The 12,902-nt window shown below is 32.4% G+C and overlaps 2 protein-coding genes and 1 non-coding gene across 3 annotated transcripts; 2 read left to right on the top strand and 1 right to left on the bottom strand.

The window, feature by feature from the left end:
• The first annotated feature begins 4,703 nt into the window (after nucleotides 1-4,703).
• On the top strand, nucleotides 4,704-5,039 carry LOC125064667 (kelch domain-containing protein 10-like). Its single transcript, XM_047671826.1, has one exon. The coding sequence runs from the start codon at nucleotides 4,704-4,706 to the stop codon at nucleotides 5,037-5,039; it is 336 nt and encodes a 111-aa protein (XP_047527782.1).
• A 3,168-nt stretch (nucleotides 5,040-8,207) lies between these two features.
• On the bottom strand, nucleotides 8,208-12,404 carry LOC125064484 (troponin C, isoallergen Bla g 6.0101-like). Its single transcript, XM_047671552.1, has 6 exons — nucleotides 12,322-12,404; nucleotides 12,169-12,196; nucleotides 10,613-10,756; nucleotides 9,812-9,934; nucleotides 9,066-9,197; nucleotides 8,208-8,357 (listed from the first exon to the last, which is right to left on the bottom strand). Exons 1-6 carry the CDS (start codon nucleotides 12,322-12,324, stop codon nucleotides 8,329-8,331), a joined length of 459 nt encoding a protein of 152 aa, XP_047527508.1. The 5' UTR covers nucleotides 12,325-12,404; the 3' UTR covers nucleotides 8,208-8,328.
• Trnah-gug lies at nucleotides 10,241-10,312 on the top strand. The gene has a single exon. It is a non-coding gene; the product is annotated as a tRNA-His (tRNA).
• Nucleotides 12,405-12,902: the final 498 nt, after the last annotated feature.

Genomic DNA, 12,902 nt, shown 5'->3' with positions numbered 1-12,902 from the left:
ACATAAAAAAAACTGAGTGGACGAGAAAATAGGTACAGAAGGTTGTAAGTAGAATTGGCTCTCTGATTTCAAACCACACTTTTGATCGGCTTTGGAATATTCGAAAATAATATAAGTTTTCTCTGTCAAAAAAATCACTCTAGCAATCTCAATGTAAGGATGTTGGCTGTGTTATACTATCGTCTTCCCGTTCAGGTCTTATCGAGTTACTGTTCTCGTATCATGTGAGCGTGGGAATGGATAGTGCATTTGTGTTTACACATATACTCCTGCTCTGTATGTCCTGTGCGTAGTTAGCTTTTCGTTAATGGCTCAATAAGATCTCCAATACTTCCCTTTACAATATTTTTGCCGTTAATCCTAAACGAAGTTCTTGAGGTTTTTTGATGAAGTAACATTTCATAAACGCTCCCATTAACACAAGTTTATGTCAATATCTTGTAACTGTGTCGTAAAACACGCTGACAGAAGTAAAAGCATTATCGCAATCAGAATGTTATACAATTCCTGAAGTAACCGCTATTTGTAATAATAAATACGTTGATAACAAATAGCAAGTTACTTTGTCGATTTGTTTTAAATAAATGCTTGGAATTAAAAAAAAAAGTTTTTTTTTTATTTAATTTTACTTTTGCTTAAATAAGGAAAATGGTAAAGGAACAACTCGTATATATTCCAATATAGGACTTAGGACTCGCCTTTAGAGAATATGGTTCGGAGCCTATTCAACCGCGCTGCACCAATGCTGGTAGTTTACCTAAATAACAACCAATTAAAAATAAGATTTGATAAAAAAAAAATCAATAAAGATCTCTATTTTATCGTATAATAAAAATATTTGAACGAACGAAAAAAAAATAAAGTATTATAAAAAAACGAAAGCATATAATTTATACCATAATGGAAGACCACTTTCAACTTTTTCGGCGAATAACAGTATCATAATTAGGTTTTGGCAATAGTCATGATCATGACTCAATATTGACGGAGCGAGCCTCTGTCGTCATACCGTATCTGATTTTGAAGAACCCTCAACATCTAGCTCACATTCTCGAGCTGTTTAAATTATATTACAACACCTTTTAAGCCGAAGCCCAGTGGGAAGACTAGGTCTTTAACCAATGACTGCGGAATCAAATTCAAGCAAGCACAACTAAGTAATCTTGTGCTTTATTTGTTTTTTGAATACATTACTTCTTAAATCTCTTTTTGTTTCTATTTATAATTATTTTTTGTTTAGATTACGTAATGTCGAAGACGAAGTATAGGTATACTTCGTCTTTTTTTTCGTTAGATGTGGAATAGGAATGGAGACTTGCACAGGCCCAAACATCGGAGTGGCACGGTAGTATGTTCAAACGATGACGTGTTGACCCGCGAAAAGACGTACTAGATACCACTGCTTTTTTAGTGCATATTTCAGTGCAGTCAGTGAGACCCACATTGTATTTTCCCATTTCACTTCACATGTGGGGGAAACGCATAAATGGGTTTTTCCAGCGAAAAGAAACAGGACCAATAATATCAACTCAAAGCGCACGGAAGCAACAAGGTACGTAAGAACGGAGAACAGTTTTGAGCATTGACTCGTAGCCTATAATTATCTGCAATTAGACATGCTTTTGCACTTAGCTAAAGCTGACACGCATTGTTACAGCTATTCGATCCCTTTAATTTTAGACTTGAAATACATTTAGTTTATACACTTTGTGTCTACCTTTATTAATTTAATATTGCTTATTGTGGTACGGTTATGAAATATTTGCATAATAAAAAAAAATCCTTCGACTAAGAATTCGATGGTCTGATTATTATTTTTTCACTGGACTAAATATATAATGTATGAAGTTATATATTATGTATCTTTTAATTAATTATAAATATATACGTTAAGAATGTCAGGGTTTTTTTTGGTCCATTATTGTTAACATTAAAGTTGACTTAATGTATATCCGATACACAAGAATCCATTAAAAAACAAGTACCTGCTAAAATTGAATAAAAATATTTTTGAAGCACTAATCGAACTTCCAACATACAAGCACGGTATCAAAAACATTGTTCACAGTTGATATAACCCTTACAGACGAAATATTCTAATGAGTGTTTTCTGTGATATAACATAAACAAAGTATTCTTTACATGAATCTTGTTTTATAATTCGACAAACAAAACCATTTGAAGTGTTAATAAAACCTCTTTAATGGTATAACGTATAACCGTGTGTTTATAAAGTGTTTCTTGGAATAAATACCGCCGCTATTGGAAAAATTAAGGCCGTTGAATATAAAGCCATAGTATAGTTGAAACCTCAGTCTAGTTAATATTATATTTGATATGATGATAGCTCAGGCGCAGTACCAACGGATATACATGCTTTATAAAGCAACGAAGGGTAAAAACCGCTTACATCCTAACTCTGGGCTTATATTTGGAATTTATTCGGCGAGAAATTAAATTCTCAACTTTTTAATTGACCAGCGAATTTAACCTAAGACCTCAAGATTTACAGCCTTATAAAGCAAACAATAGTTAATTAATTATTTAGTATGTAGCAATCGGGAAGGTGTTTTATATATTATATTATAACGATAAAATGAACCAATTTCAAGTATATTATTATTAGAGAACTTAAAGTATCGTTAAAACGTTTTACTAGATAATAAAATCGGAATATGTAATCATATCAAAGATTTGCTACTACTTGGTGTGTAGCTTACCTATATATATAACCTCGGTATTTATGACTAGACTTGGTATTATATTCAAGAAACCATTCGTTTTCCTTAATTGATTGTAGAATTGTCTACGAGACGTAATTCAGAAGCTAACATTGGCATACTGCTTACGGATCAAAATGTTAAACAATTATCGTATAGTGAGGTAAATGTATCAATATGACAGATACTACTACAGTACTACTATATAACGTCATTATCCGTGACCTAATTAAAATTATCGTTACCTTAATCAATTAGTCAAAAAAGATTTAATTAAATATTTCATAAAGAAAACCTAGAAGTAACTTACTTTGAATAGTATTAGCAGGAACAGCTTGTAAATATCTCACTGCTGGACTAAGGTCTGCTGTTGCTGTATACACATGTGGCAGAATTTCATTAAGCTTAGACACATGCAGGTTTCTTCGTGTTTTCCACCACCGCCGAACACGAGATGAATTATAAACACAAATTAAGCACATAAAAATGCAGTGGCGATTAACTGGGTCTTGAACCCGTAATCATCGGTTAAGATGCACGAGTTGTAACAACTTGGCCATCTCGGCTCTTTGAATAGCTATGGTCCTAGTACATTAAGTTGATGATGAAGAATTTACTTTACTAACAAATTGACAAATAAAAAATCCCTGAAACATACATTTAATAAAAGTCAAAGTCAAAAATCTTTATTCAATATAGAAGTTTTACGCTTGCTTATTGGCAGTCAAAAATTTACCACCGGTTCGGAAATTAATACCTCGTTCTCTTTTTTTTTTTTTTTTATTCGCTGGAAAAACGCGTTACGCTGTATCTGTATGTGGGACTCGCCGGTGCCCAAGATGTTAGCGGCACACCGGAATACCCACTAAAAAACCAGCGGTACCCTCTCCGTCTCATCGGTAGGCGCCACGGGATCGCTTTCGCATACTACCGTGACGCCCTGACGGTCGGCCCACCTATGCGGGCCTCCAATTCCTAGGGGGGATTCCCGGGGTACTGAGAACCCTCCTAGCTCCTGTGGCGCCTATTGAGGCGGGGGGAGAAGGTGCGCGTAGCGTTGTTTCCTCCTCCCCGGTCTTCTTCGGCGGATCGGGTCTGCAGCAGCGTCCACCTCCCACTCCCGTTCCGCTGCCTCCTTCTGCGACATAACGTTTTCGCAGAAGGAGCGCATTTCTGACCAGCACGCCTCGCTACCGAGCATTGAAATACCTCGGACCTGAGAAGAACCGGCGAAAGAAACTCAGAAACAAATGGTTATGGTTATCTTACCTTAATACCTATACCAATGGACTGTATTAACGATTCATATATTATAATCATTTAGCTTAAACACGTGGGTTCCGTTACTTAAGTCCAACAATTCATTTTATAACCGATTTACTAAGGAGAACCCTGAGTTAACTGTGGTCCCATTCTCTTAATCCAATACCTAATTTATTTTATTATCGATAAGTGACAACTTACCAAATTACCTTAGATATTTTTGATTCTTTTCCATTTGTCTATTCATTGTCCCCATTACTGATTTATAAGTTCACTCGTTACCTAATAATCAACCGTTCTACCCTATTACCAAATAAAGAGTATTTTAGCCAAAGGTACCTTGCGAATTTATTCTCCATATATATTAACATACACTGGCTGACTCACTCTTCAACCCGGAACACAAGAATACTAAGTATGCTCTTTGGCAGTAGAATGTCTGATGAGTGGGTGGATCCTAGGCGACCTGGCACACAACCCTAGCACCAAGTCAACCACTTCTAATACTAATAATACTAATGGCTCTGATATTTGAACTGGAAGCATGTTCATGATTATCTTTATAACACATATTTAAATAGGTAGTTACTAATAACTTCGCTGACTTTAAAAAATACATTTTTCACTAATCCATAGATTGATATAAATACCACAGGTTATTCAGGATCTCGAATGTTGTTTGATCCGAACTGTGATATTTATAGGTTAGATCTTCGAACAATGATTTGGGAGCCAGTGTTCATTGGTACGGGAGAAGAAGGTGAACCTTTGGGAAGGTATCGACATGAAGTAGTTAGGGTAGGAAACAAATTGTACATTATTGGAGGAGGCACAGGAGAATTAGCCTTTGAATTGATGGATATTCCTATGTATGATCTTGAAACAAATACATGGACTAAATTAGTACCTAAAGGCGATGACTCAATGAAGGATACTGTTGTTCCTCTAGGTAGAAAATGTCACAGTGCAGTGCAAATAGACACTTTAAGTGGTGTTCAAGTGTTTGTAGCTGGTGGAACTGATGGGCAAGCTGTTTTCAATGAGGATCTCGAATGATAAACTTCTTTATTTGTTTATTTTACTTCATCGATTGCATTTGCTTTATGATATTGACTGCCTGATAAGTCTATTGGCTAGATATACACAGATTATGAGGTTTTGGGTTCAAGTCAGAACGATCATAAAATATTGGAATTTTTGTCCTAAAATTCGCAGTAATAATCCCGAGTTTGGAAGAGTGTACACTGCCGTGACGTTGAAATCACAATAGAGCCGTTGATCCTATCGGGTTAGATTTGTCGGATTATGGACGGGACGGAATAGAGAGGGCCAATGTATTTACGCACACAGTTGTCCTCTATATGTCCTGCGTAGTTGGCTGGTCTCCCTTGAGATTGGCCGCTGTAAAATCTGTCAAGCCGACATCATCATTATTATCGGACTATATGCATTTTTTATGAAATAATTTATTAAGAGTCACAATATTAAAGTCTTAAAATAAACATTTAACTTAAAAAAAAATGCATAATATTTAAGTGATGCATTGAGTAATAACCTTACTATATACTTAATATTTAAGTCATTGCAATATCATCGTTATTTTAAGCAAAACATATGTATATAACAACAAGTTAAAACACTTTTTATAATTTAATATTGCATAATGTAAGGTTAATTCAATCTTAGCACTGTTTTTTTTTAATAAAACTTATAAAAAAAAATCCGTGTTAATCATATAGGTTACATTGGAATAATATTTGAAATATTTCCCTCACTCTCCATGGTATTTATTTTTCCCTTCTGATGGTGGGGTCTGCCTTTCTGATTTATATCCTTCACTTCGCTTTATCGGAGGTGAACTTTTCGGAGACATTGCAGGAAGTAAGATGTTTCATGACCATCTCGTCTTTGGTTTCCCTCTGGATTTAGACCTGATGATGTTTATATTGGCTACAGCATTACCCAAGTAGTCAAAGTGTTTTACGTGACCATACCAACGTAACATATTTAAATTCGAAATATTATTAAATAATATAATATATAATTTAAATACAGGATTTTGTTTAACTTTAACGCAGTCTGTTTATGCATTAAAAACATGCTATATATACAAATTCATTAAAACCGCGCCAGGTACAAAGGGATACTTCTCGGTAAAATTCATATTCATCTGATTCTCTGCAAGATTTTCGTCGAAATGATAAAATAATTTATATTATGACGTTTCGAAAGCACTCGTAAAAGGCATTTTAATCATAAACCTAATTCTATTTGAATCAACCGCTTGGTGGTAATCAACTCGGTGGTAGAATTTGTGCAAGTCCACCTGGGTACGTCTCACTCAACTAAGAGACATAACATTTTAGTTTCCAAGTTTGGTGGAGCATTGTCAATTTAAAGGTGGTTAATATTTCTTACTGCGTCAACGTCTATGGACGGTAGTGACATTTACTAGTCCACTTTGCTACGAGAAACAAAATAAACAGTGTATCTTCACATTTATTTGGGGCGACAGCCAAAAACAACTATTGTGTAGAATTTATAGGAATTAATTACCATTGGTGTGAATCAACGAATAACATTTAACAATTACACTAATTAAAGTTACAAAATGACGTCATCGATGCATCGACCAGTACCCAAATAAACCAACCATTCGATTCAAAATCGAACAAACCAGCTACCATTTTAACGATTACGCCTGAGTCTCATTACGCATAGTGCTATCAATTATACGATTTACGACTTGTAACCATCAAATTCGATAAGCCCCCTTGCGCCAAGATATATTTCAATAATAGAATTTGGAATTGGAATCGTAAATGATCAAACCATTTAATATATAAATCTTTCAATGCCAACGGTATTTCCTGTAAAAAATCGTTTCTTGTCGTTATTTTTGATGTTTAACATTCAAACATATGATACCGATATTTTTATCATTTTTATCGTCGATACATTGGTATCAAAACAATATTTATACTCCGATACGACGTAAACGTAGAGTAAAGACTTCTGTCAAATGCGAAAAAAGCATGATTTATATTCGGGGAATTCCCAGGTTCAATTTGCTCCAGAAATTTTCGCACTCTCTCCATTAGGTTACGCTACGTTAATTTCTTTCGCAATTTAATACAAAGAAATTTGCCACTTTTTTGATTTGCAGGGCTGCTGCAAATTAGAAAAGTGTCAAGCAATTAATTTGCGTTAATAATCAATTAAAGATATTAGCTAGAATACAAACAAAGTATATTGGAACTAATTTCGAGATTAACGCTTCTGATATTTCTAAAGCAATATGTATTGTAAAGAAAATGTATCCCGTGGTAGAAGGCCAAGACGTCAAACCTCAAACCTTATAAGGCATCAAACTTAAAGCATAAACAAAATTATACCAAAGTGTTTTAGATACCACGTGAGACAGGACCAGAGTCAACGTTATATTATCAACATTATTTACATTACATTAGCAGCCTGTAAATTTCCCACTGCTGGGCTGAGAAAAAAGCCTTCTTTCCCTTTGAGAATAATGTTTGGAGCATATTCCACCACGCTGCTCCAATGCGGGTTGGTGAAATACACATGTGGTAGAATTTCGTTGAAATTGAAAAGAAGACTGGCGCAAAAGTACTTTTTCTTTAAATGACTTTTTTCCATACTAGATACTATTTCCCACAGCAGTTCCCATTAGCATGGACATAACGAATCGTCCTTCGTACAACTGGAATATTTTATTTACTAAATGAACTATAGTTATTTAAATTTGGAATAGTTTTTGTGCATGTAATTTTATCAAACATGTGGCTGTTTGGATTAGATTAGATAATTTGATTGAATAGCCAATACTTTTAATACCTAAATAAAACCATCCGTATCGTAAACGTTATCAATGAAACGTATCGACTAAAATGCGTATCGACGCATTCAAACACCCAATCACATAAAGTCATTTTATATATATAAATTGTATCCAATTTTGCTGATGCTAATTTCAGTAAATTATTTATCGAAATTTACAAATACCAAATTGAAGTTCTAAAGTTTTTTAGATATTAGTAATATTTAATCAGTTATATGTTACCCGAATGAAACTTTGATTTGAATTTAATTCAAACTACAGCATATAATATAATATTATTTCATTTTATTATTAACATACAGATATATCATCAATACAATAAAACTATATTCATTTATATAAATATATGTTATATAAATAAGAATTCTTTAAAATTTAATAATTTATGTTAAATCTAAAATATCTTAAAATTATGTGTGCTTGCTTATATACACTAAAAAGTCTTATTAACATAACATTATTTAAATTGCTTGATTTTAAAGATAATTATTCACCAGTCATTACTTCAAGGAATTCTGAAAATTAAAAAAATATATATTAAGTAGTTATTTACAAAACAAAATAAGTTTTTTGTTTATGTAATTTGTCACCTGATGGTAAGTGGTCACCACTGCCCATATAAATCGGTGCTGTAATATAAGTAATAACAAAAGTTCCTTCACACTAATGCGCCTCCAACGTTGGGTTAGATGATGTTATGTCCCTTGTGCCAGTAGTTAAACTGGCTCATTCAAAGACAAGAATACCTAAGTAGTGCAATTTGGTTGAATATCTGATAAGTGGGTGGTACCTATCCAAACGGGCTCGCACAGAGTCTACCACCAAAAGTAGATCAAAATTTAATATCATTAAAATATATTATTATTTTAATGAATGCTTCTTATAATATGTTCTACCATCAGGTGTATTTGTATGTTATTATATGTATCACATAAGAAGATTATTTTGTATAAAACGAACTCATTTGCCAAATTGCTTCTATTATATTTAGTTTGTTGGCGAGTAAGCGTTTATACATTTTTTTGTCCAGCAAGTTTAACCTCTAGTAGTCCAGTGAACTAAAAACGTTTATTTTAACGGTAACAACTAAAAACATCGTGACGAACTTCATGACTATTTTGAAAGTACGATAAAAAGTCGAAAAAGAACTTTGTTCAGAAGTGCGTAATTTAGAAAATTAAATTTAAATGTGTTTTATAATAGTTATGTAAAATTGATGTTACCATCGAAATCAACTGTGCCTGATCCGTCCGTGTCAATTTCAGTTATCATTGATTCCAAGTCTTCATTTGATAATGTATTGTCCAATTCTTTGAATATTTCTTTTAATACTTCTGTTGTGATGTAGCCATTGCCTGTAAGATTTAATACGTTATATGTTTTAAGTATTTCATTAATTAATAATCTGGAGTATTATAATTAAATATTATTGGAACAAAGTTTTTTTACGCGGCTCGCAGTAGAGTGAACTGGCAGAAGTCACGTAAGGAAAGAGCGTCATGCCACCTTTAGGCGATCTTTACCTCTCTTTCCTTTCTTTCCGTCTCTTTCTAATTTATACGGTTTCTATAATATTATAAAATTTTATTTTTTGGTATTATTTTAATTCATACGGTTTTTTTTTTCATCAAACAATTATTATTCTAAAATTGATTAATTTAATTCTATTTTATTTAATAAATAATATATAGAATAATCAACTTAGTTCCAACTTAATGTCCCACAACATTTATCTTTTTAAATAATGTTGAGTCTTTATAATTTAACGTTTTTTTTTATGTGACCGACAAATGGGCCAACTGATTTAATGTTAAGTGGTCACCACCGGCAATAGACATTGGCCTGTTAGAAATATTAACCATCCCTCACTTCGCCAATGCGCCACCAACCTTGGGAACTAAGATGTTATGTCCCATGTGCCTGTAGTTAGCTAGCTCACTCACCCTTCAACCAAATTAAAAAATGTTACCTTCTCTGTCATACAACCGGAATGCCTCCCTGAGTTCAGCCAACATAGCTTCAGCATCTAACTCCTCAACCATGAATCTTGATGCTAATGAGCAAAATTCCTTGAATTCCAAAACTCCAGTACCTAAGATGTAACATATACAATAGTATATATTTTATACATAATAATTTGTATATATAATTATATAATATTTGTATTATTTAGTTATAAATCAAGCAAAAATAATTGATTGCATTTTGTTCTTGTAAATAAACATGATAATAAATACATAGTTATATCTTTATTGTAGACGACTCTGCATACTCATACATACTATATGTACATATATAACATATCAAGTATCTATGTCCATACTAAATATTAATCATCGATCAGTCGTATTTCTTGATATAGATGATAAAATTCAACGATCTCCTCAGCGCCTCAATAGCCGTGATCGTCTAGTGGTTAGGACCCTACGTTGTGGCCGTAGTAACCCAGGTTCGAATCCTGGTCACGGCAATGTGCAAACATTGTCACGGTGAGGACTTACTTTTTTATTTTAATTACCTTTATTTTAAAAAACTTTACTAAATTGTTAGGCAAATCAAACGATGTTTTATAAACTTTTACTCTTATTGAAACAACTATAAAAAGCTTCTACTCATACAACGCCATCTATATGAGTTTAGAAGAAACACAGTGTAGTATCGTGAGTAAACACGCTATGCCATCTATCGGTGAATTTCTATAACTAATTAAAAGTAACAAGATTTTTTTTACACTATTCACTTTAATAAGATATAATAATAATATATTTACCGTTTACATCGTATTCCTGAATAATTTCTGTCAGAGTATCATCGTCCAATTCGTGGCCCAGCATGTCTAAAATTGTACCAATCATGTCGGTGCTGATAACGCCTTTCTTTTCTTGGTCGAAGGTATCAAATGCCTTCCTCAGCACTGTAAGAAAAAATGATATTCATTGATAAAATAACAGAGTCTCTGTTAATATTTGGAATTATAATTTATGTCCAGTCCTTTTGACAAGAGGGCTTGTTTATATTACCTCCAGTGGATCGGATTTACGATTCAACGGTAAAATGCTGCTGGCATTCTTGCCACCATTCCACGCGGCCATTATGTGCTCAGTAGCTATTTTTATTTTTTATTTATGTACAAGTACATTTTGTTATACTTGCATTTGTATCTCTAGATCGTTTATTAAGTCAACATCTGCTATTATTTTGAATATACCACATTGTATAACAGATTTTTCCGTCATTAGAAAAAACACATCTCTGTCTCGCAAAATATATATAAATATTTCAACTGTTTGTTTGAAAATTACGATCAATTAAATAAAAAATGTAGAAATTATCCTTACTTTCCTTAGTTAGATTTAATACTAATATTTTTATTATTTAAATTTCTCATAAGCGTCAGAATATCTAAATTCATGCAACTATTACGCGACAAACCTAATTAAAATTTAGCTTGAAAATTGCCAATCATAATCTCAATTGATCAAGATCATACTAAATCTTTAAAACGATATATGTACCTACTACATTATTAAAATAAAAATTAAAAAAAATCTAAAATACACGTTTTTTTAATTCCATTCAAACTTTGCAAATGGCTAAACTCATTCAGCCAACTTTAATTTTTAAAACCTTAAAAAGAATTCATTATAATTAAATACATTATTTATTTGTACATTATTTAGCCAGAATTCAATTATTATTAAATAGCTAACTATTTTATTAAATAAAATTGACAATTTAAAACAGATTTGTTTTCTGTGATTCAGCTGTGTTTAGTAATTGAAATTGCTGGCACGGTGTCAATCCAATTAAGAGTATTTCGTTGGTCATTAATTCTAATGAAACTACAAATAGGAACGTCGTGTTTGACATCGAACAGGTCTACATTCAAAGAAGCCATAACCTAGCACAACGAGTAATTAATTAAAATTAATAATTATTAGGTTATCACTTTTAAAATCATAGCACAGCTTTTAAGCTATAATTTTAAAATTACTTCCAGTCATATGATAATAATACGATTTTAATGCAAAATTTACAAAATCACATGCTTAGAAAACGTACCTACTTAAATGCAATTAAACCAAAGTTTTGAGTTTTGTCATTATGAAAATATTTAGTTACTTGGATCACACTGGTGAGAAAGTAATTGAAAACGTACACAACGCTTAAATAAAAATACATTCAAAGAATGTCCATCACTGAAAACGAAGCGTTCTTTCATTTGAACTTTCTTGTTATCAATTAATAGACAATATTTTATTAGAAGATTATTTTCAATGTGTATCATTTTCAAAATGTAAATAAATTAAATTAAACATAACTTACTTTGTATCTGACTTTGGTCGAGTTCATCCTGTAAATAAACAAATGAAAAGCATATAAGAAAAACATAATTCGTAATTACATATGAAATAAACATTAACGTTATTTAATTTGTCACTTGTAATTTAATATACGTATTCTCTTATAATTACACACCATATCACTGGTCTTAATAAGTCGTAAACAGGCACTGAGAAGCAGATGTGTCAAAAACTGTCTTGATCTAGTTTCCTGCAGTTTATATATCATGATTTCGATTGACGCATTACGCCTTGGTGGAATACTTCAGGGGAGATAAACTAGACGTCTGTTTTTAATATTTTTTTTTTCTTTTTTAATTATGACGTATCATCTTTTGTTAAAATGCTTACAATATATTACTCAACAGGCTTATTACATTTGACTTATTTAAGAATTTTTTGTAACTTCATATTTAGTTCGAACCGAGTAACAAATTTATTTATAAAGACACTAGCTAGCTACTCAGTGCGATTTCGAGTAGGCAAAGTTTAACACATCAAGCTTCAACAAACTGTTGTTGTAATCCATTCCAACGCCTTAAGGTAAAAATATCATTATGCTAAAAGGCATCAGGATCAAAATTCTACGAACTAAAGATCAGGCGCCAAATAAGACCAACTAAAAACCTACGAATCGAATATATTTACTTCGATTTTCTTCTTTTGAAGTTGGGTAAAAATACGCGTACAATATGTAAATTTGTTCTCGTAGAGTTC

The sequence above is a fragment of the Vanessa atalanta genome, chromosome 6, assembly GCF_905147765.1.
Source record: "Vanessa atalanta chromosome 6, ilVanAtal1.2, whole genome shotgun sequence".
Taxonomy (NCBI): Eukaryota; Metazoa; Arthropoda; class Insecta; order Lepidoptera; family Nymphalidae; genus Vanessa; species Vanessa atalanta.
Note: the sequence above shows the minus strand (reverse complement) of the source record. Positions and strands in the feature narration are given on the sequence as shown.